We start from the raw sequence: 25,096 nt of genomic DNA on the forward strand, positions 1-25,096 counted from the left end.
GTGAGTTCATAAGACTAATGATTTAGGAGAACTGGGTAACATTATAATATATTCTGATTTTCTGCCTTAAAAAAGTGCTGCTAAAATTCGCCAGGCACCATGTTACTGGTTTTACATCTTTTGAATTGAATTTAGGTTGTCAGACTTGGCGGCCTTAACCTGCTGAGCCAATCATTTTGCTGGTTCAGCTTCCTTTTTTATCTCATTCAGTACCCAGAGTTCTTCTGTCCTAATGAGCTGTATCAGAGCTGAAACTGAACTCTGAGCCTGCTTTTTCCGTGTGGGTTACAGCTGTGCACCCCATTACACCCAGATGTACTGGTGTGTGTGCCATGCATATATGAGCATGTGTGTGTGTGCTTGCGTTACAAGCCTGGAACTCATGGCTGTCCTCCTGTCGTAGCCTCTCAAATGCTGGCATTGTAGCCATAAGTCACCACATCGGACAAGATACTGTAAGTTAGTTTGATATGTAGAACAATTTATACTTACTAAGAATTCTGGCTGCATTATGTAGCTTGGCAATACTATATCACATTCATTTGAATTTCTCGAATTTTCTTCATGGGTCATCGCTAGCATTTAAGTATCATCATCTTGGGTTTCTCACAGTTTTTTACCCCAACTTCTTTTCTGCTTTGTCATGTTTCTTACAGTCCTTTGAATTTATCTTGGTATTTTAAAAGTAAACAGCATAATGATTTTTAGATTTTTTTTAAAGGGCCTGCGCCACAGAGTCAACATAAAAACACAAAAAGCCCCATCGGTTTAATAACAATAAAAAAACCCCAAAATGGAAAACTGAGGCCAAGGGAAATGGCCCCTAAGCAAGGGTACAAGGATCCCTGCTCATGGCACCAGGCGTGACTGCAGGGACCCCCAGTATTGCTGTTGCTATGAGGTTGGGGGGCAGCGATTGTCCTGTCAGGACCGTTACTTCTGGGGTGTGCTCCGCTTCTGTACGCCCCGGATCTTGTCCAGCAGGCCAGAGATGAAGGCCTTGGTGGGTTTGTAACAGTCGGCTAACAGCTCCTTGACTCCAGCCGCCCGGGGATCATCACTTTCCGTGTCCAAGAGTTCATCCATGGCTACCTCGAGCTCTGGGGTCTGCAGCTCCTGGCGGTCGAACTTGAAGGTGACCTCCCCTTGCCGTCTCACTGTGCCGCCGCTTCTGGGGGCCGGGCAACCAAAGCCGCGCCCCCGGCGAGCGAGCTCGGGCCCCTCCCTTCACCGCCGCCTCCGGTTAGCTGGCTGGCTCCGCTCGGTGCAGCTCCGGGGCGAGGGCGTTGGGGGCGCCCGGGGACAGCTGCAGCACGTGGAGCCCCCCCGGCTCTGCCTGGCCGCGCCCGCACCCTCCCCACCGATCCGCTCGCCCTTTGTCCCCAGGCCCGAGCAGCTGCCGCTGCCGCTTTCTCCGTCTTGCTCCGATTTTTAAATTTCTTATTTACTTTTATAAGTGTGTGCCACGTATGTGCCCTTGAGCACGTGTGGAGGTCAGAGGATAGCTTTTTCAGCAGTCTGTTCTTTCCTTCTCCTGGGTGGGTGCTTGGAATTTCACTCGGGTCATCAGGCTTGGCGACAAGGCCTTGTACTTGTGAATCCATATATACAATAGTAGAGATTTTAAAGACATATTCTTCATCTGTCTTATTCATAAGTTGAATTCCTTAGACCAAATTACTGTACCTAATTTTTCTGTATCCTCTGTGGAGTCTTCTTGTGTGCATTTTTATTTCTTTACACTAGTTTTGTATCCTTTTCTTTTTATTCTAATATTCTGTAGGTGTCTTTTTATATCCCCATAAAGGTTAAACATTCCGAATCTCAAAATCCAACACCTGAACCAAGTCTCCTGTGGCCCATGTGGAAGAACCCTCACCCTCTCTCTCTCTCTCTCTCTCTCTCTCTCTCTCTCTCTCTCTCTCTCTCTCTCTCTCTCACACACACACACACACACATTAAGTAAAATACAATGAAGATAGTGAAGTTTTGTCAGCTGAGAGTGGAGCTTCACGAGGCCCTCCTTACCCACAGGGGCTGCTGTGACCTTTTGCAGGTCTTGTGCACGGAGTCACAGCCACTGACGTATTGTATGCAATGACCCAGTAATGTCCGGAAATCACTACTGTGGGGAGCAGGAAGTGATGAGCATGTCAGCCATGAGTGTGTGCTGTAGACTTGATGCTCTGTCAAAGCTCCTGCTTTATGCCTGGAGGGAAATGGCCGAGCCCACCCAAACCCCTACTCCAGCCCCAGCCTGAGCCGAGGATTAGGATCACAGGGAAATGGCAGAGCCTGCCTTGGGGGCCTGAGTCTGGACAATGGCAGAATGCCTAAACAACAGCACCACCATAGCTGCCCCTGTTTCTTTGATCCAGCTGATACCACAAGCCCTGCCCGTTCCTTTACCTGTGATCACCCCAGCTCCGTGTTCATCTGCACACTAGCCGTGCTGAGCTTCCAGGACAGCACAGCTCCCCATCAGAGGCTGCAGCCCGCCAACCCAGCTTTCCTGTCCATGCTAAACTTTTCATTTCTCCATTGCTCCCGTCAGGTCAGAACCTCGTCTGTGCAGAGCTGCGGCACACAGCACTGCACAGTCCTCCACCTTGGGGATGGGGCGCTGTATGCCGCTAGTGGCTCCTGGGGGAGAGGGGAGTCCATTCTCTTTAGATGCAGTTGATGGCCTTACACTAGATAGATTCATTAATTTTAAAAAACCACAAAATGCTAGGAAGGAAAAAAGTGGGTACAGAAAGAATTGGAGGAAGGAGGGGATATATTTGATCAAAATGCATTATATTCATGTATTAAATTGTCAAACAATAAAAATGAACAGTTTTGGAGTAGGCATGGTCACACCTTTGTGTCTCAGCTATCAGGGACACACCGAAGCCGGAGAACTGAACCATCAGGGTCAGCACAGGCTACCTAATGAGACACCAATCCAAGCACTTCTGGGACCAGTCTCGGTGGTGAACGCCATTAATGACAGCATTGGGAGGAAGAGGCTGGTGGATCTCTGTAAACAGACTCTACTTTTGTAGATAAAAACTAACAAAGAAGCAACTTAAAATGATAGAATTTATTTTAATATATGTATTCACAAATACTATTTTAAAAATAAGCATGTAAATGACAATACTTATAAAACATAAATCAGCCCTAATTTAATATTACCAAAGAGAGCAAAACATTGTTGCTTTTTCCTTTTAAAGTGAAAGGAAAAACTCTACACATTACAATGTATCCTTTTCTATTTTCCTGTTACCACAAATACCCTTCTTGTAACTTACATTCAAATCATTAAAATATCTTACCAGTTATTAAAGTACTATCAAGTCACCTAAGCTGAGCAATCTAAAAATACTAGCCTAAATTAAAACCCTGAGGAATTAAAATCCTTTTGCACGACAGTTTTGGTTAAGTGCAATTCTGTTCCATAAGGACTACTTAATTTTAAGGTCATATTTGGTAAGGCATAGGAAAAATAAGATCTACTACAGTAACAAATCTAAACTATCTTTAGTTTCTGGCTACAAAGTTGTTTTGTTTCCCTAAGGAGTTTTTGCATGTCATGCTGGACCTCTTCACCCATATGCTGGCTTATCACCTTTACTCTCAGCAGTTATAATTCCTGCACTGTAACAGCAGTGGTTCAGAATGAATGCAGCCAAGAAACTACATGTTGGAGAGTTCATGTCCATGCTCAACCATGGCCTGCACAAACTGTTTGAAGACTCGATCCATGTAAGTGCATTGCCGAGGCCAGATTCCCTCCAGAAATCCAATATGGCCTCCGTAGGACGTAAGGACCAGAGCCACGTTAGGGTTTTGCTTAGCAGTTTCTATTGGGATAGCTTGAGGAATTGAAGCAGTAAAGGCAAGAGGGAGCCAAAAGAGAGGGGAGGAAGGGAAGAGAAGGGGAGAGACAAGGAAATGAGGTTGGGGGAAGGGGAGACAGGGGGAGATCATTAACACTTTTTGTTAGGAAAAGTGTACTTTATTACTTCTGATCAGTAAAAACTTTAAACAAATACTTGTAATGAGTATGGCTAAATGCAATGAGTTTGACTAATTTATACCAACCATCTATATTCTAATAATAATTCATATTTAGAGTCTTGAGCTAGATCATTATTTTTAAAAAGAATCAACCTAAGATTTCATAAAACCTAAAACTATAGGTTGTTTCTTGGGCTGTTGAGATGGCTCTGCTGCCAAGCTTCTGCAGAGCCTGACAACCTGAGGCTTAGTTTTCGAACATACATGGTGTAGAGACAGAAGTACCTCTGACTTGCACACATGTAGCACCATGCACATGTGTGGGCTCCCATGCACAAACACACATTACATATGATACAATAAAATAAAAATACAGGCTGGGGCTGGAGAGATGGCTCAGTGGTTAAGAGCACTGACTGTTCTTCCACAGGTCCTGAGTTCAAATCCCAGCAACCACATGGTGGCTCATAGCACTGGGATCTCATGCCCTCTTCTGGTGTGTCTATAGTGTATATATAATAAATAAATAAATCTAAACAAAATTTAAAAAAATATATAGGCTAATTCTTGTTTTGAGAAATTAATACTAAGCTAACCTTTGTGAGAGTTGTAAATTTATTCTATATAATTTTGATTAACTTTATATGAATTTAAATTCCTAAAGATTATTGATATCTTTACAAAGGACTTAAAATTCCAATTCGAGCACATGCACACTAGTGCTCTTACCCCACATCCCACCGGAGGGCCTCGGGGATACTCAGCCGAGGTTCTCCCACTGGCCCCCCCCCCCCCCCCCCGCATTCTCAGTTTCTGACCCTAACTGCTACAGTCTCATCAGAACAAAAGGCTTTGCCTTGCTGCCGTCTTGGGAATGATGTGGGGTGCCTGTTTCCTCAGGCTGCAGACAACTGTCCCCTACGTGGTAACACTATCTTAAGGGCCTGGAAAAAAGTAGGAAATAATGAATTTAAACTTTACCCTAATAAATCGGGTTAAATGTTGGGAAACTCTTGTTTGTAGCAGAGGCAGCAGACTATAAAGATGAGGAAATATCAGATCTTATCCAGTGAGATCATGTGAGGCAACCGCCTTGCAGACTCTAAAACCAGCTTCATTTTCTCGTCTATACCCAAAGGCCTGAAGCCCAGCTGTTGGAAATCACTTTCAGTTAAATGAACTCGGGTGAGATTTTTGAAGGACTGAAGAGAGCACTCGGTGGTTGAAAGCACTGGCTCGTCTTCCACAGGACCTGTGTTTGGTTCCCAGCTCCCACATGGTAGCACACAGCCATCCGTGACGCCAGTTCCAGGAAATGTGACTTCCTCTTGTGGCCTCTGTGGCATCAGGCACACACACACACACACACATGCAGGCAAAACACCCCATATACGTAACAGTTTAAAAAATGTTTGAAAAAAGATTTTTTTTGAGCCAGACATGGTAGTTCACACTTGAAATACCAGAATATGGGAGGTTAAGGCAAGAGGATCAGAATTCTGGGCAAGCCTGGGCTACACAATGACATTCTGTGTTGACAACAACAAAAGCAATACCTATTCTTAAAACGTCACCTAGAGGCCAAGCCTGTGAGACCCTTACCGTCAATAAGAGAACACGTGTGCATGCAGCTGTTCTTAAGTTTTTTTTCAGTCAGGAGGCTTCTTTTTAAGAGTTTTTATTGTCTTAAAGTATGTACTGTGGGACAGGGTATGTGCACATGAGTAAGGGGCCTTAGAGCTGGACTTAGGGGTGATTTCAAGTTGCCTGTGCTGAGAACTGAACTTCACTCCTCTGCAGGAACAACACATGCTCTAACCACTGAGCAATCTCCTGCCCAGCTGCTATTCTTGAACTAAGACAGTATAAACATGAACTTTGGAATACTTTTCTTTCTTACAGCATTCAAGGGAAAAGACTAGACCATTTTTCTTTAGAACATTTAGAAAAATGTGAAAGTACTCAGAGACACTGTGTTTCTAGGCTCTTTTCCAGATTAAAGGTAAGTAAATTTCAAGTTCATTTAGTTTGGGACTCCAGGAAGAAGAGGCAAAAAGTGACAGAGTCTCCCCAGGCAAAGATGCATAATCTGTTGCATGCAGTGGTACTTGGGAAGAACGGATGGTTATATGCGTGTGAACATGCAGAGTTCTAACTGGGCTGAATCTGTGACAACAGACAGGGTCTGAGACACGGAACACATGGCATGAGGCACTTGGATACTGTTAGGAAAGCTGAACTTCTGTTTGTTTGTTCTATGTTTTGAGATAATGCCTTGCTAGCCCAGGCTAGCCCAGGTCATCTTCTTGCCTCAGTGTGCCAAGTGCTGGGATTACAAGCATGTAGAACCATTCCAGGCAGCTTTAAAAAATCAGAATGGAAGATATTATACAACCAACATTTTTAAAAAATCGGATTCCTAAAAAAAAAAAAAAAAAAAAAAAAAAAAAAAAAAACAAAAAACAATATTTAAAAAGTTAAACCAGGAGCCGGGAAATGGCTTGGCAGCTGAGAACACTTGGTGCTCTCCCAGAGGGTCCTGGTTCAGCACCTTGTGGGTCACAAGTATCTGCCACCTTCTTCTGGCCTCTGTGGGCACCAACACACACTGGTATATACTCACATAGACAAAGAAATAAAACCAGCAAACCAGTCTTTGGAAAAGAAAGTTGTTCCATGCCACAGTGTGTAGCCTGATGGCACTCTTACCGTGGCCGGGAGAGAAGACGTCATCTGCAGCATTCAGGCACAGGACTGGGATCCCCACCGACTTCAGCCTGCGGTTGGGACTGGCGTCTGTGTAGTAGTCATCAAGCGTGCGGTAGCCGAACATGACCGAGGTGAACCGCTTATCAAACTCTCTGATCGACTTGGCCTGGAAAGCAAAACCAGACGGAATGGGCTCTTGGAGTCACAAGAGGAAATGAACGCATCAGGAAAAGCTCCGTCTCACCTTCATGACCTGGTCCATGTCAATCTGTCCCACAAACATATGCCGGTGCCTGGAACAAGACAGATGCCAAGACAAAGACTTAAGATCATCTCTACCTTAGTCATGCCTGAAATATATAAAACCAGACAATTGTAGAGTCTGGTGTTGGGCACAAAGATGGTGCTAAAACAATATTTCCTGGGCCAGTGAGATGATCAAGGCTGATGACCTGAGTTCTGATCCACATGGCAGAGAGAATTTACTCACACAGGCTATTCTCCGACCTCCACAGCATCCAGCCTATACAGAGGAAGTTAATAAAATATAATGAAAATAATTTGAGTTTAAATAATCAGATATAGGAGTAGTGAGTATATTAACATTCATTTTCAAAGTAGTATTTTAAGTGCTTTAATGAGTTAATTAATATATATATATATATATATATATATATTTTTTTTTTTTTTTTTGGTTCTGTGTAGCCCTGACTGTCCTGGAACTCAGTCTGTAGAACACAATGGGCTCGAACTCACAGATCCACTACCTCTGCCACCTAAGTGCTGGGATTAAAGGTGTACACTACCACATCCACACACTCAAGTACTATTTTTAAACTAGGGAAGAATAAATTAGTTTCATAATAATAGAAATAACTTATAGGAGACTAGTGAACAAAACAGTCAGAATGGCTAAAGGTGATCCCAAGAAACCAAAGGGCAAGATGTCTGCGTACGCCTTCTTCCTGCACACACGCAGGGAAGAACATAAGGAAAACCCAGAAGTTCCAGTCAATTTTGCGGAGTTTTCCAAGAAGTGCTCGGAGCGGTGGAAGACAATGTCCAGCAGAGAGAAATCAGTCTGAAGAAAGGGCAAAGGCGGATAAGTACTAGTAAGGTCGTGTTAACTACATGGTCATTGGCCAGAAGTCCTGAGTTGTCACCTGTACACATCTATCGTTTGTAAAGAGAACAAAACCCAGACAGATTCTCGATGCTCCTTGCCAGGCGTGGAGGCTGTGGGGGGGAGACGCCTTTCGGAGGGGCCGTAGCTCGGGGCGTGCATGGAGGCTGCAGTGTTGGCACTGCGGTGGGCACCCGCTCAGCTTCAGCTTGTCTTGCTTTCGTACATAGTGTCATAGCATCTGCGACACTCTTAGTTTGTGTGTGTGTGTGGGGGGTCAGCTGGCATGAGAAGTGTTTGGAGTCTTTTCTTCAGTTAAGTGCGGCAGATTTTAAACTGTTTAAAGAAACTGTAGAACTCAAATCGTCAGCAAAGCGAAGACCCACTTCGTCCATGGAAGTTCGAACCCTCTGCACCTCAACGCAATCTGGAACGTTCTGCTATTTTTGTATGTTTAGAGTGGTGAAATGTTTTTGAAGTTAAATAAACAGTATTACATTAAAAAAGAATTAACTTATAGGTTGTCTTATAACAAACTATGTCTCTATACTGCTGCTGAGAAGTCAATATGCTAAAAAGGCTAAGTAAGTTATCTGAAAAATCTGTGGTGTGTGTGTGTGTGTGTGTGTGTGTTTGTGTGTGGGGGGGCTGTGGGGCACACATTGAGGTTAGAGGATAACTTTGTGTAGGTTCCCATTTTCCACCTCATTCCTACTACCTATCACTGTGTACACCAGGCTATCCCTGTACCGCCCACCGCTGCATAGCCAGGCCAGATCTGTTTCTATCCCCATCTTTCCAGGGAGCTGGGACACAGATTTACACGACCGTGTCTGGCTCAATGTGGGCTCCAGGGATGCAAACCCACATCTGCATGCTCTAATGGCAAGTGCTTTTACCCACTGAGCCATCTCCCCATCCCAGAGATGGCTTCTCAATCATACCAGTATGTAAGTTAAAACTAATATTTTTGTAAATTTGTATTTTAAACATTGGTCCCTTTTCCCTCCCTTTCTTCTGTTTAGGTTTTGAGACAGCCCTAGGTGTCCTGGGACTCATTCTGTGGACTAGGCTGGCCTTGAAAGTCATGCACACTACACCTGGCCCTGGCCACTGTTCTTTCATGACCAATATATACCCGTCTAAAAAAATCACACACACACACACACACACACACACGCACAAATACTTTTATATATATTTATTAATTCATTTTAAAAGGCATGGTGGGCTGGGGTGGGTCTCAGTGATTGGGCATGTACCTAGCATGTATGAGATCCTAGATTCAATCCCTAGTACCAAATAATAAACAAACAAAATTAGCCATTAAGGAAATAAGAATAAAACCACCCATGTGCTCTGTGCCGACATGCTGTTTCTCGTTAGGAGGTGCACAGAAAAACAAATGCAAAGACATTATTGTGGAAATATAAGAACCATGAGCTATGGCTATACAAATAAACTCAAATAAACTACATTCTATTTCTTTGTTTTGAATAAATTCTCTTAAAATGGAAAAAAAAAATTATCTGGTGTCTACATGTGTACACCAGTGTGTGTGTGTAGAGGTCAAAGGTCCTCATGAGGGTATCTGTCCTTCCTTCTATCTGTGGGTCACAGGTTATTAGATAATTAGGCTTGGTGGCAGGTCCCTTTGTTTGCTGAGCCATCTTGCTAGCTTATATTCTCTCATTTCGAAGACACACCATGTGTGAAAGAACATGCTTAAGGAGCTGTATTACTCAACATGGGGCATTCTTTCATTCTTTCATTCATTCTTTTTTTTTTTTTTTTGAGTCAGGTGTGGTGGTTTGAACACGAACGGCCCTATAGACTCGAGTGTTTGAAAGCTTGGCCCATAGGGAGTGGCACTGTTAGGAGTTGTGGCCTTGGAGGAAGTGTGTCACTGTGGGTGGGGCTTTGAGGTCTCAGTAGCTCAAGCTGTGCCCAGTGTGGCATGCAATATATCATTAGGGGCTGGAGAGATGGCTCAGTGATTAAGAGCACTGACTGCTCTTCCACAGGTCCTGAGTTCAATTCCCAGCAACCACATGGTGGTTCACAACCATACGTAATAGGATCCAACGCCCTCTTCTGGTGTCTGAAGACAATGGCAGTATATTCAAATAAATAAATAAAGAAAGAAAGAAATAAAGAAATAAAGAAATTTTAATTAAAAAAAGAATACATCGTTACTTTTATTTATATTTCTAACTTACAAGTTTGGTATGCATGTATAATTTGGGGAATATTTTAGTGTTGAGGTTTGGGCTTGCTGTCTATTGTACCCCAGTACCTGAGTCTGCACATAGACCGGAGTGATGTCTGTGACCTTGCCCCTATGTGATTTCTATTAGTAAATAAAGATGCCAACAGCCAGTAACTGGGCAGAAGAGACATGGGTGGAGTTTAGGTTCCCTGGGCTTGTGGCATGGAAGCCATTATGGGGAGAAGGGAGAGAAGACACCATGACTTAGGTGGGCCATAGACATGGCACCATGAGTTAGGTGGGCCATAGACATGACACCATGAGTTAGGTGGGCCATAGACATGGCACCATGAGTTAGGTGGGCCATAGACATGGCCCTGAGCACTGGCCAACTGAAGCTAAGAGCAGCCCAGATGGAACATAGTAATAACTCGGGGTTATAGATATTAAGTAGATTCTGATAAGATTAAAAATTATTATAACATTTTGGTACAAAAATAAATTATATAAATAAATGTGCATATACAGGTAGTGCTGTACTCTGAAATTCCATAGTGCTGGGTTATGTAATCTAAAATGTTTGGCAACAGAAGGTTTTAACGACTTACTTGTTAACGGAAGACTGGAGGCAAGTTGTCAAGTAGTAATTAAAAAGCAACCAGTTCAGTGGCCTTTCCAGTGACTCTGAGCAAGCGAAAGTGTTCCAGCCAACTGAAAACGTTGCAGCCGCCATCAGAGGAGTTTTGGACCCAATTTTACCCAAGTAATTCAGAAGCAGCATTCTAAAATAGAAGGAAACACAGTGACTGGTCACATCTCTTCAGACACCTCCTTCCTAACCATGAACTGAGAGCAAGGCAGGGGCCAGTTTGTAACCAACAGCCCACTCTGTAGGATAACCTTGAACACTTGACCCTCATGCCAAACCTGGGACCTGGGACCAGCTTCCTCAACGCTGGGTCCGCCCACCATCTATGGCTACTGCATATTGGAAGGATTACCTTGGTTTTCCTCATAGTCATACTCGTAGAATTTTTACATGGATTTATTTGCGGTGACCCACAAGCTTACGGACACAGCACTTAGCTTTCTTCTTACGGTGGGATAAATCAAGTCATGAGAACAGGCAGAGATCCACCCAGGCAGGTCCCTAGTGTGCTGCGCCCTGGGGTCACCCAGAACTCTGTGAACCATTCATGGCGTCTGCATCTCAAGCACTGAGCTCCTGAGGTCACTGCCCTCACCCGTGCACCTCGGGTTCCTCGGCCAGATTCCCCCTTATTACATCCTCTCACACCTGTCCTATGTTCCTTTCATTCAATTTTCTCAACTCTAGCCAAGTTCTATGTGAGGAAGAACTGCGTTGGTGATCGACAGTACAAACGATGACAGACGGTGCCACACCCACCACTCACTGTGGCCTCTGAGCATCATTTCTTCAACGGACGAGGCTCTGGACCTGGAAGCAGGTAGGTGCTCCCTCCTTATCTTCTACAGTCACTTACAAGGGTAGGGAACCTTTATGAAAAGGGGACGTCTAGCTTCTAAGAACTGTTAAATTACATTTATCTATGGTACGTATGTGTGCATACATGTACGCAGTCATTACATTTATCTATGGTACGTATGTGTGCATACATGTACGCAGTCATTACATTTATCTATGGTACGTATGTGTGCATACATGTACGCACAGTCATTACATTTATCTATGGTACATATGTGTGCATACATGTACGCACAGTCGTTACATTTATCTATGGTACGTATGTGTGCATACATGTACGCACAGTCATTACATTTATCTATGGTACGTATGTGTGCATACATGTACGCACAGTCATTACATTTATCTATGGTACGTATGTGTGCATACATTACGCACAGTCATTACATTTATCTATGGTACGTATGTGTGCATACATGTACGCACAGTCATTACATTTATCTATGGTACATATGTGTGCATACATGTACGAAGTCATTACATTTACCTATGGTACGTATGTATGCATACATGTACGCAGTCTATAGCAAGTCCTGGAGGTCAGAGAACAAGCTGAGGAGACACTGCTCTCTGCCATGTGGAACCCACCATGCAGGCAGCAAGCACCCTCACCTCCGGAGCTGTCTGGACAGCCCTGATAGCGGCTGTTGTCTCCAGACCGTTTACTCTTTTAGCTCAGGCTGGCTTGAAGCTTGTAACCCTCCTCCTTTAGCCTCCAAGAATGCTAGAATTACAGATGTGCTCCATCACACATGACCTTTAGAATGACCCTTTAGAATGACCACATGACTTGCATACAGTACTATGACCACTGAGCCATTGGAAGGGTGCCTTCCGTCCTGGGAAGAGTTCACCACAGTGTTTTCTCTCTCATATGGTAACTACACTTTAACTGCAGGTCAGATAATGGCCAGCGGCTGGTAAATATACAATCAGAACACTTGCAAAGGAGGTAGAAAGACCCTGAAATAGGCACAAGCACATCTTTAGAGGCAATTCCTGGTTATCACTCAGGAGTGAACTAATGTCAAAGTACTACCCCTGTCTGAGTCAGGGTTTCTACTCCTGCACAAACATCATGACCAAGAAGCAGGTGGGGAGGAAAGGGTTTATCCAGCTTACACTTCCACATCGATGTTCATCACCAGAGGAAGTCAGGACTGGAACCCAAGCAAGTCAGGAAGCAGGAGCTGATGTAGAAGCCATGGAGGGATGTCACTTACTGGCTTGCTTCCCCTGGCTTGCTCAGTCTGCTTTCTTATAGAACCCAGGTCTATCAGCCCAGGGATGGCTCCACCCACAATGGGCTGAGCCAGGGATGGCACCACCCACAATGGGCTGGGCCCTCCCCCCTTGATCTCTAGTTGAGAAAATGCCTTACAGCTGGATCTCATGGAGGCATTTCCTCAACAGAGGCTCCTTCCTCTGTGATAACTCCAGCTTGTGTCAAGTTGACACAAAACCAGCCAGTACAACCCCCACAAGATTATTGTTTTACCTTGGAAGAAGGACCCAGTTCTCTCACCAATGGGAGGGGGTACACACGGGGGGGGGGGGGGGGGGAGGGAACAGAGTTAGATGGAGAAAGGACTCATGGACTAAATGGTTTAAATACCAAGGAATGGATCTTATTGGCAACTGTGTATCAAACTATAAAACTAAATAACACACAAGGAGGAAGGGCAAGCACTCTATCCCCAGGAGGCAAAATGGATACTTAGTGATGCTCAGGACTTGTGCTGTCATTTGTTCCGGTTATGACTTTACAGAAAGAGACAACTCTTGCACTTAGAGCCTCCAGAAAACATTAACAGACTTCCTTCTGTGATCTCCACTCCAGGAGGTGCTGCAATCCGAGGCTGATGCACTGTGTAGGCAAAGCAAGATCCCATCCCATTTGCCTGTTCCAGAATCCACTTAACCTACTGTTCAGGGACAGAGGCTTCCCCTGACACTCAGGCGTGAAGAACAGATACTACACTTATTGTAGATCACAGCTGAAAGCCCAGAAGTGATCCTACTGACTGATTTATTATTTTGAGGTACCAGGAACCAAACCCAGGTCCTCCCACATTCTCAGCACATGCTTGGCTTGGTACCATCTGAAACAATAATAAAATAATGACTGAGATTTAGGTAATAATAATCAGATTTGGGAATGAACTGGAGAAGCAGGTGGTGCTGGTGAAGCATGCTAACCCACAAGCTGACAGCCACTGAGGCTGGGGGTAAGGACTATATGTAGGGATACGTGTTAGTTTCTATTTTATGTGCTAAACACTATTCACCAGCTCACTGGGAGAACAGAATCTGGATCTAGGACTGCAGAGTTTTCTTGACTTGACTCAGTTCTGGCTCAAAGACCACACTTGGCCCAAGTGTCAAGGCACTGGGTGACCCCAGACCACGGCTCACCAGGCACAAAACTCCTGCTCAACTATGCTTTTGTTGGTTGCATCTCTAAAAAAAAAAAAAAAAAAAAAAAAGAAGAAGAAGAAGAAGAAAGTACACCCACTTGGGAATGTGTCACAGTCCTAAGCAACTAAAAAGGGTAATTCCTTCAAATAATTTACAAGGCATTAATATTCAGCTGGCTGGAAAAGCTAATCTAATGTCAGACCCTGCCTGAGGTTTCAATGCTGCATGAATAGGCCTTTTCCAAGAGCTTCTGAATAGACAATTGGGTCCTCTTTATGTAAGAGCTAGCCTTGAAAAAAAGTCATGAATTTATATGGGTAAGGGAAGGAGTTCGACCCCCACTCTGCCTTTTCAGGCTCATGGTGTGAGCTAGAGAAAAGAGTCACTACATTGTGTCCACTAAGCACAACTTGGGAATTCTGCTTGTTTTTGCACTGTGCAGAGTTCTTCCTTTACTAGGTCAAGTCAGACCTTCCATGCTAATGTAAGAGATGGATTCTTTATCAGAATCTAAAAAGCTCTGGCTGGAGTCTGTAGTTCATGGAGGACTTTTATTGCTAGCACATACGCTCTTAAGATGTTCTGAACACTGAGATGGCAGATACACCCAGAATATAAAGTTAAAAAATATGTTCTGGGGGGAGGGGGAATGGTATTGGTGGAAAGGGGATAACACCTGAATTGTAAATACAGAGAATATCCAATAAAAATAATTAACGAAAAATATTTTCTGCTTTAAATGTTGACTGGCTTTAAAAACACCTAAAAAAAAAAAAAAAAAGGCTGAATCACTTTTATGTATGTGTTTGCCTGCATGTTTGTCTGTGTACCATGTATGTACAGTGGCCATGTAGGCCACTAGAGGGCATTAGAACCCTCTTGAACCCCATCTGTAAATGGTTGTAAGTTGCTATCTGGGTGCTGAGCACTAAATCTCTATAAAGCAGCAAGTGTTCTTAATTGTTAAGACACCCATTAAGACCCCCAAACTAGCTTTTGGTAATAAAAGCAGATGGTCATTTAGTGTGCCTGAGCACCAGAGGTGTAGAATAAAATACATTCTAATATATTCTAATGAAAAAAAATAAATAGCATTAATCTTATAGGGCTTGGTGGGGGAATGTTTAAAGTTATATATAATATATATTAAGTCTATTTTTGATAATTTATTCTGCTGATAGGATAAACAAAGATTTTCAAAAGAGAATTTTTCATTAGATAAAACTTTTTTAAAAAAATGAAATACAACGGTTTGGGGTAGAGGTATGTGGCTCGGTGGTAAAGTGTTTGCCTAACATGCACTGATACTAGGCTCAGGACCCAACAGTATAAAAAAGCTAATTAATTAAGAGTAGTTTTGGACAATAGTGAAGATGGGGGTATAAAGAACATGAAAATACTAGATAATTGCTTTAGATTTCTTTGGCTCATTCTCCCTAACACACACACAAGTGTGCACACACACAAACACCCACGAACTTAATACAAACAGTTAAACAGTTATTAATGTCAGATATTACTCAAATTAAGTGTGGCAGTTGATACTTTCCAAAAGGGGACCAGAGAAGTTCCACCTTGAAGCACTTGCTGTTTCTCTGCGGCTCTGCATCCGGTTCCCAATGCTCACAGCAGGCAGCTCACATAGCTCCAGGGATCAGCGCCATCTGCTGGCCGCTCAGGCACCGTACACCCTGACACGGCACACACATCCTCAAGTACACATACATGCCCATAAATAAAAATAGATCTTCCAAAAATTCCACATAACCATTCAACCTTAACATAGCACTTGGAACGGAGATTAACAATTTATCTTTATTTGATTGCTCCCCAAGAAGGGCTCACTCTGTATCACAGAACCCAGAGAAATTCTAAAATCCTTCCTGCCTTCCTCCAGCCGCACTTAAGAAACTCAAGCATTCATAGTCAAGAATTGAGCTAGCATGCAGTCCTCCCAGACAGTCCTTAGGACTACTCCCCCTCAGGCATTTTAGAAAGAAAATTCCTTACCCTCCCATTGACACGCCTGCTGCCAGGAAAGGGGCCAAAGGGTACAGGCTGTGCACGTGGTGGATGACAGCCTCCAGGTCTTCCGTGTTTGCACAGCAGTAAGTCCGTGGTGTCTGGACAAGAAGGCCATGTTGTTAAAATATAAGCGGAATGATTTGTACAGAGTAGAAATGATTCATTTAAAAAAGCAAAAAATCACAAATGCACAAAAACCTTTATTTGTACATATTATTAAGAGCATGTTAATATCTATATACACATCTGCCACTTAAAATCAACATGATTTGGTTGCACTAAGAAAAATAACTTTGAATGTACAAGGAAAACTTGACATGAACAGGACAAACCCAGTTCAAATACCTTCAATTAAAATACATGCAAATATGCAATGTGTGAGAGAAAATGTAGAGAATTCCACTTTACAAAAAAAGTAATACATGTTCCCAAAAGGCAAAACAATTCATTATTTAAAAAAACAAGCAAGCAAGCAAAAACTATTTTTGAATAGTGCTATAAAAAGGCTAAATTACAGAGTATGCTGGTTGCATTATTCTGTTTTAAGTGATTTTTATTGCTCATATATGGAAGAGAATGTATGCCACTAGAGCAGAGGCTGTAGACAGCTCATATTTCCAATTGAGTGGGAGGAGCTTAGTCTTACAGTAATGAGCCAAGCAGTGGATTCTGCTCCGTCAGAATCACTGTCCTGTCCTTGACGCTCCTCTAAGGATGCCTGTGGACAGTGACCATTCTTAATCAAATGGTAGAGGAGCCTTAAGGAGACCAGGAGTAAAGCCTTCAGACTTAATTCTCAAGACTTTATTACCAGTCGCAAAATGGACCTGTGCCACACCATGTGTGTCCCTCAGGGTCACTCCTAACTGGGAAGGAGTTGGGCCTTTCTTGGCCAGTTGGTTGATCTGTTCCTTCACGTGGTCAGATGTCAAGTTCAGCCATGTGGGGTGTTACAGAATTTACACAGGCTAAGGTTTCCCGGATAACTGAGTGGGTGTACACTGAAGCCTGAGGGAGGCCCCGTTATGGTATCTGTTTCGTAAGTGAGGAATGGAATTGAAAGGCTAACAGTAATAACATTTTACTAGCTAGGAAGTCACTAAGCTGAGATACTTAAACACCTTTCTGATTAAATGCACTTGTAGAGTGAAAACCCAATAAAATGTCAAAAGAGAACATTCACCATGGTACACCTGTGCTGACTGAGGAGTTTGTCACGAAGTTGGCGTGACCAATCATCCCTACATGGCACTGCATGACACTGTGTCCTCCCACTGAGATTAGCTATGAAGAGCACTCCTGCTGTGCAGGCTTTAAGTGAAGTGTGTGTGCACGTGGAGATGCAGGCACACATACATTTACACAGAGCTAAAAGATAAGAAAATGCCCTGTGCAAAATTCCATAAGCTGGGTAGTGGTGCACTTGGGAGGCAGAGTCAGGTGGATCTCTGTGAGTTTGAGGCCAGCCTGGTCTACAGAGTTCCAGGACAGCCAGGGCTACACAGAGAAACCCTGCTCGAAAAGCAAACAAAAGTTCCTCAGATGTCTCCTTCTTCCTTACTTAAACATGAGGAAATGGAATAAATCTTAATTAAATGAGCAAAGCTAAGTCACAAAGCAACAGAAAGTAGACTGTATATTTACATGGACTAAAACCATGCTTGTAAAGAGCTTGAGAGTCCAAGAGATACACAGCTACTCTGTATAAAAATTGTCAAGTGTCAACGTTTTCCTCAGAATATGTTACTTTAAAAAAGACAACTAGCCATGAAAATACAGAGATCCCCAAAACAGCCCCATCAGCTTGGAGACCAGTGTAAGCAGCGTGCCTTCCTGTCTCAGACCCAGATGGGAACAGCCCACGCTCCTGTTGCTGTACACACCGACTGAAGACAGACTCACAGTGAGGGCTGGACAAAGAGTGGGAAAGCCCAAGCCAGGAGGCCATCTAACTGCTGCTGGGCCCACATCTGCCATTCCTTAGTCCAAGAGATGTACCTAAGCATCTCTGCAGCCCGTGTAAGCATTTAACCAGCAGGAGCTGTGCTGATATTGTTCCTAAACCCCCCTAAGTCACTTCACATCTCTTTTTCTTTCTTTTTGAGGGGAAAGGGTTTATTTCAACTTATACTTCCAGATTACAGTCTCGCCGAGGGAAATCAGGACAGGAATTCAAGTGAGAACTAAAGCAAAACCCATGGAAGGGCTCAAGTTCGGCTGCCTGTCTTACAGAGTTCAGGCTTACTCACCTGGGGACGCCGCCAGACTCTTACAAACTCAATGAAATGATTCCCACTGATACTCTGCTGTATTCAGTGCCAACCCAGCCATCACCAGAGGCCTCCACAGCACAGGAGTGGGTGCAGAGACCCACAGCCATTATATGGAAAGAGAATCTAAACTGGAGGTCTCCACTGGTTCCCTCCCCTCAGAGATTACAGAGCCCCGCAGAAGAGGATGGGGGGGGGGCTGTAGGAGGCAGAGGGGATGGGGGGGGGGTCGCCTGGAGAACATGGCCCACCGAGACTGAAGCAGTAAGCACAGGGTCTGACGGTCTGCACAGGTCCTCCGAGTATATAATATTAGCTTGGTGTTTCTGTGGGACTCCCAACAGTAGGAGTGGGTATATCTCTGGCTCTTCTGCCTGCTCTTGGAACTCCCCTTGTCCAGTTGATGTGAGGGTGTTTCCCATTGTCTTGCTGTATCTTATTTAGTCCTATCTAGCTGTTGCTATTGTTGTTGCTGTTCTTTTAGAGACCTCTCTTTTTCTGAAAAGAAAATGGCACTGGGGGGCGGGGCGGGGTGGGTCTAGGGGATAGGGGAGGTAGGAGATTGGGGAGAAATGGTGGGAGGGGAAACTGTAGTTGGATGTATTGTATGAGAGAAGAGCCTACTTTCAATAAAAAAATCAAAAGGAAATCAAGAGAATGCCCCTGCGGACTTGCCTTCAGGCAGCTTGGTGAGGATCTAGCTAGACTCTAGCTAGACTTGGATTAAGCAAGAACAGAGTGAGCCAGAACCTGCCAGAAGGAACACATCTGACAATTCACCCATGACCTTGCTCCTCCCCCTCAGGCCATAATCCTTTCTAGAAGCCTCCTTCTAGCTCTTGATTTTTTTTTTTAATTAAAAAAAATTATGTTGGGGAATTCCATTCACAAGATTAATTTAGAAAGTAATCAGTAAGAATACATGCTTGTGGATTCCTTGAACTCTAGGATCCCCATCTCTGAAAAACAATCTGCAAAGGCAGAGAAAAGGGTCTTATTTCCTCCAAAGACTCCCAGTTGCCACCAGGATTGCCTGACATTTCATCTGCTGGGGCCAGGTTTGTCCGATTCCTACAGTGAGCAGCCTCAAGGTGGGCTGCAGGTTCTCATTTCCTCAGACTTTGGCTTTCCCTCATCCCTACAAGCTTGGTAAGAAAGAGGACACTATTATGAAAAGCTGCACTTCCTGACCTTTGCAGGGCCACAACCTCCCTCCCTGCACCTTCTTAGTTCACCTCCGACCCCTGACCTCCTCCAGCTTCTGCACTTTACCCTCTCCTGGGAAATGGCAGGGGCTACTTTCAGCTGGAGACCAGTCTTGCTTGTGATTGATCTTTGCTGACTCATCCTTTTTTTTTTTTTTTTTTTTTTTTTTTTTTTAATGCCTTCTCTAAGTCTTTCTTGCTCTGGCCCCAGCCACATTAAAATCCCTTCTGAAACAAGGAGACATATAAATAAACACAAAACTTCCTCCAGACTGAAACAGAAACCATGCATGACTATATGACAGAAAGAAAGAATACTAAGGCCTCTAAATGCCGGAGTCAGAGCCAGGGATCAATACAGTGATCAATACAGGCCTCTTGTTTTGTGATCCTACCCAAGAAATACTCAAGATGTTGAATGACTAAACTGCAGTCAGAATTAGGCCATTTTGGAACAAAACACTATTTTACTGATATTGTTTTGTTATTTTTATATCTACTTAAAAAGTCTTAGAAGCGATTATGCTAACATATGGCGGGGCTTTGCTGTGACAGACCTGACCATCCTGACCATGTTTGGGGAGGACTGTGAAAGGACTTTGGAACGTTGAGTGTTCAGTGCTCGGTGAGTCGCTTTGTAGGAGCTGAGGACAGTGCAGAAGATGGAGGCCTGACTATTGAAGAGTCAGAGAAAAAGTTAAAGTCTCAACCTGGGTGGGGCATTTAATAGTTTGAATTAAGACTCTGTGGTTCTGGTTTGTTGGTGCAGAAGCTGAGGCTGGGCACCATGGAGAGACCAGGCTACTGGTGACAGTGCAGCCCAGCTGCCAGGGACCGCAGCATACTAGAGACGCCAGTTCAGCGGGATGACCCCCAAGAACAGCAGCAGCAGTGGAATGGAGTCAGTCGGAGTCTAGAAGACAAGCTGTGTGCACAGCAGAGGGTGGAGCACATGACACAAGCCCTTTGGAGTTGTTCAGAAGATTGCGAGTGGATCAGATATTGGATGCTATTTATACAGTTGGTTTTGAATTTGCTTTGTTCAGATTTGACTGTGCCCTGCTTCTTCTCTTTTGAAGTAAGGAAGCATGTACTTAATTTTGATAATTTTTTAAAAATAGGAATCCACAATGGAGAGGTTTCAAACTCTTGAAAAATTTTGGATTTTTAGAGACTGGACTCTTAAAGCTATTTATGTTTTTAATGTGAGGTCTTGAGGGTGGATGAAAAAGGAAAGGTGGCTTAGCAGTGACGTGTTTGTGTGTCAAGCTGACAAGGGGTTAATTGTGCTGGATAGTTTTAAGTCAGCTTGACACAAGGGAGGGAACCTCAATTAAGAAAATGTCTCCATAAGATCAGGCTGTAGGAACGCCTCAGGGCATTTTCTTAATTAGTGATTGATGGAGAAGGGAGGGCCCAGCCCATTGTGGGTGATGCCTTCCTGTGTGAGCTGGTGGTCCTGGGTTCAAGCAGGCTGAGTAAGCTATGCAGAGATAGTCAGTGAGTAGCATTCTCCACTGCTCTGCATCAGCTCCTGCCTCCAGATTCCTCCCCTGGCTTCCTCCAGCGATGAACAGCAAAGTAGTGTAAGCAAAATAAATCCTCCCCCTCAACCAAAAGGTCATGGTGTTTCATTACAGTAATAAAAATCCTAACTAAGGCACACAGACCGGTTAATTATGACTAAATATATACTTCCTATATCCTAGTGATGTAATGAGTTAACACAGTAGCGATTATACCTTGGGCGGGAAAACGCTTTCATTTTACAAGAACTTTTTGTATTTATAATTCCACATGATCTTGAAATATCCTTGTGAAGGGCATGCGTCTGTTATTATAGTCTTCCAGGTAAACAGAAACTGAACTGATGAACTCTCCATCACTTAGCTGGTTACTGATGAAAAGCAAACTCAGACTATGGCTTTAACAACATAGCTTCCAGGAGGCATTTTTGTAGACAGACTGCTGAGGGCACTAGGTACTGATGCATCGTGGTTTGACTCCACGCTATGGAAACCCAGAGAACAAACTACCTGGTATTTATTATTCTCTGGCTCGAAAGCCAGTGAATTCTTCAAACAAAACCAGTTTCCATCCACACAGCCTCACGATCAGAACTCAAACCGTCCTTGGAGATTTGTAGATGTAGGTCACTGCATTCTTTCAAAGTAACTTTCCAGTTTGTTTACTCTTTGTTCTGAGCATTATGATTCCAAGGGTGCATCCTCCCGCAGCTGGTCAGCAGGCTCTCACGTGAGCCACCACACCTGGCCTACAACCTTGGGAGGTCTCTGTTTCAGCAAACATCAGTATCTGTCAGACACTCAAGTGAAAGTGTGGCTTGAGGGTCCCTGCTCTTCATTTCCCACACAGAATTAATATTTTTGTCTGGGGCTGGTGAGATGGCTGAGTGGGCAGAGTCGCTACGCAAACCTTGGCAACTGGCATTCAATCTCCTGTACCCCTACCGAAAGGAGAGAAATTATTCCTGAAAGCTGTCCTCTGGCCTCCACATGTGCCCCTCCAGTAATAAAGACAATAAACTGATCGTTTTTTCAGCCTACGGAGCCCCTCATTTCCATTCTCTCTTCTCTATCCATCCTGCATGTGTTTTCAACCTCCAAACTCGGCACGCGTTGTTTGTGGTAACTTTACAACCTGCCTCCAGGCATCCAACTCTCCTACCTTCTACCACTGTCATGGCTGTGAGCCATGAACAAGATCAGTGTGCTCCTTTTTTCCAAACAGCAATCATGCAGAGTGTTTTAGAACACCACACTGTTCTTTAAAACTGAATCCTGTGCTTCTAAAGGAATTCCTGATACTTTATGAAGAGTAAAGGGGAAGTCTAGCCTAATTGTCTAAAGCAGTATAGGTCCAGGGTCAGAACCCCTGTCTCTGAGTCTTATTCTCCTTATATGTCTCACTTTGGTCATCTGGAAGATAAAAATGATAATAGACATACTTCCTGAAATCACTGAGATCCATTCTACTGTGAAGTAACCTGTGTAACTATGTAACCATGTAAGTAACTATGAAGTAAAAAGATGTAACTGACACATCTTAAAGACTCAAAAATACACAAAATACCACCATCATTAACTGGCCACAAGTAACAGCTTTCTTGTTATACTGTGACAACCTCTTGAAGGTTCAGTGTCACATCCCTAAATGTGCAACTCAGCATTTGGTTATCTTTATGAAATTTTCCACCTCTTCTAGGAAATTGGTTATCCATTCCCTGTGTTTTGTAGCTTAGTAGATCTTGCTACCGTTACACTTGGCATTCAACTGCATCAGTTTTTTTTTTTTGTGCACTTGAGGCCTGAGCTTCTGAGAAGTACTTTACTGCCTTCTACATTACAGCTTGTTTGCAAGGACCCTGTCTCTCTCACCACGGGACCCAAGAGACTCTGCTTACAGCATGTCATTCCTCAACACCATTCATTTCCTCATCTTGGGATCCGGGAGCATGTGTGTGCAGTGTGTTAAAGCGTGTGCACCTGTGTGGATGAGGAAGCCAGGGGATACTGAGTTATCCTGCTCTAATGCCTTATCCCTCTGAGATAGGAATTCTCATCAAACACTGAACTAGGTTAACAGTGACCCTCCTGTCTGGGCTTACAGTACGCATGGTCATGGTCTGCCTTTCATGTGTGCAGTAGGCTGTGAGCATGGGCAGCAAGCACTCCTACCCACTCAGTTGTCTCTCCAGCTCTAAGGCCTTAAAGGTTTTTGAGGCAGGATCTTATTATGCATCCCAGGATGGCTTCAAGCTCTCAGCAATCCTCCTGCTCAATCTCCTGCATCCTAGATTTATAATGTGCACCACATTCAGCCTTTACAGGTATTTCTCAAGCCAGTCAAGCTGACAACCATGATGAACTAGAACAAGCTCACACCTCGTCAGCCTTGCAATCAAATGCACCTCCATTTAAGACATTCCAACTATGGCCCTGCAAAGCTCATGTCTGTCTCAATTCAAAATGCACTCAGTTCATTTCTCTGGGCTCCCATTCTCTTCACAGTTTCAGCATTGTTAAAAGTCTAAGACAAACTCTTTGCTTAGAGTCCCTATAAATAATGAAGCAAGTTGTATACAATGATACAATGGTAGACTGTAAACATCATCATTTTAAAAGGAACAGAAACAGCAAGGCAGGACTGGGCCATAGTAAGAATGAAACAGCAGGGAAAACACTGGCTCCTATGTGCTTCCTGCCTGGCACCAAGTGTGTGAGAATGTTATGATGAGCTCAATCAAAACTGGACAGCCCTTACTCTTTGGCCTTGGCATTTGCGGCCCACACAAGCTCAGTCTTGATCTGGCTTTATTTTCTACCTGCAGCTTTCCATATTGCTCAGATTTACAAATTTCAGAATCTCATCACACATTTAGGCTTTTACCTCACAGCTTCATGTGTCACTCTCTCAAGGACTTTCTGCAGAAACCCCCACCCGCTCACAAATTGTCTGCTCCTCGACATACAAAAAATGCTGCTTTGGAATCCACATAGAAACTTCCTTCAGGATCTTGTGTGCCTGAAATGAGCATCACATCAACACCTCCATCTGTGCCACCATCTCAAATGATAATTAAAATCCACAGACCACAGATGCGTTAGCCCATAAATGGCTAAGCATTTAAAACAGGTTCCAGAGAAACAACCTCCTCGGTCGCAGTAGAACCAGAACTCTAGAAGTATTCACTTGTTAAAGAGAAAATATTTCAGACTTTACTTTTTCGTATCCTTGAGCTCGGCCAATTTCTAACATGCCACAGCGGTATTTATGAGTCTCAGTGCAAAGTGACTGACTGGCTTCCTTATGGTGCTGGCCACTTCAGAAACTATGCCTTCTTCACTCGCAACTCTACATGGGTTTTTCTAACCAAACTTACATACTTACTTAAGTGTATTTATTTATCAATTAATTTATTTGTTTTGTCATGGGCAGAGTCTCTCTCTTCTGCTTCTTTATTTTATCCAATTCTCTTAAAAAGGTGAAAGTAGCAATAATCATGTGACAGCCTGAGTATTAGGCTGCCTTTCTTAAAATTTCAAGACACAGAGAAAATCTAGGTAAGTTAATGTTAGAACATATAGAGATAGAGGGGTGGGGAAATGGCTCAGTGGTTAAGAGCACTGACATAAACAAAGAAATTGTAAAGTATACTAATCTGCACTGGAGAGATTTTTCTACTATGAACTGATATTAATTGCAAAAGTCATTTCAGTAAAAAGAATATACTTTTCACTATAAAACAGGTGTTTCTTTTTCAAATTTTTTCCAACAGAGACTTGTCATTTCAATGTACTTACCAAGAGATTCTCTCCTGCTACTCCTCTGTTATTAAAAACCACACACCTAAAAATGAGGAAAGAACGCTGTTATTTCTCTACACAGTTCTTCCTAATGATGTCCTATTGAGATCATCTTACTGACAGTACCCTGCAGCATTAAAATAGCAACAGTGTTGGACCAGGAGTGTAGCTCGGTTGGTAAGGTGCTAGCCCTGGTTATGGAGACACACACCTATTACACCAGCACATGCAGAAGCAGAGGCAGGAGGGTTGGAGGTGCAGTCGGTTTTAACCCGAGTACCAGTATCAAATTTGAGAC

General features: G+C 43.6%; 1 protein-coding gene across 1 annotated transcript in view; it reads right to left on the bottom strand.

Annotated features, from left to right (window-relative positions):
- Nucleotides 1-3,079: 3,079 nt before the first annotated feature.
- ABHD3 (abhydrolase domain containing 3, phospholipase) overlaps nucleotides 3,080-25,096 on the bottom strand; it is a gene marked incomplete at its 5' end in the record, with an annotated part of 39,705 nt that continues 17,688 nt past the window's right edge. Inside the window, 6 exons of the mRNA XM_080920551.1 lie at nucleotides 3,080-3,860; nucleotides 6,715-6,880; nucleotides 6,959-7,007; nucleotides 10,655-10,828; nucleotides 15,982-16,094; nucleotides 24,796-24,841. Of these exons, the coding sequence (XP_080776677.1) occupies nucleotides 3,682-3,860; nucleotides 6,715-6,880; nucleotides 6,959-7,007; nucleotides 10,655-10,828; nucleotides 15,982-16,094; nucleotides 24,796-24,841 (727 nt within the window). The 3' untranslated portion in view covers nucleotides 3,080-3,681. The remainder of the gene's footprint in view (nucleotides 3,861-6,714; nucleotides 6,881-6,958; nucleotides 7,008-10,654; nucleotides 10,829-15,981; nucleotides 16,095-24,795; nucleotides 24,842-25,096) is intronic.

This window comes from Micromys minutus, assembly GCF_963924665.1.
Source record: "Micromys minutus genome assembly, chromosome: 8".
NCBI classification, from domain to species: Eukaryota; Metazoa; Chordata; class Mammalia; order Rodentia; family Muridae; genus Micromys; species Micromys minutus.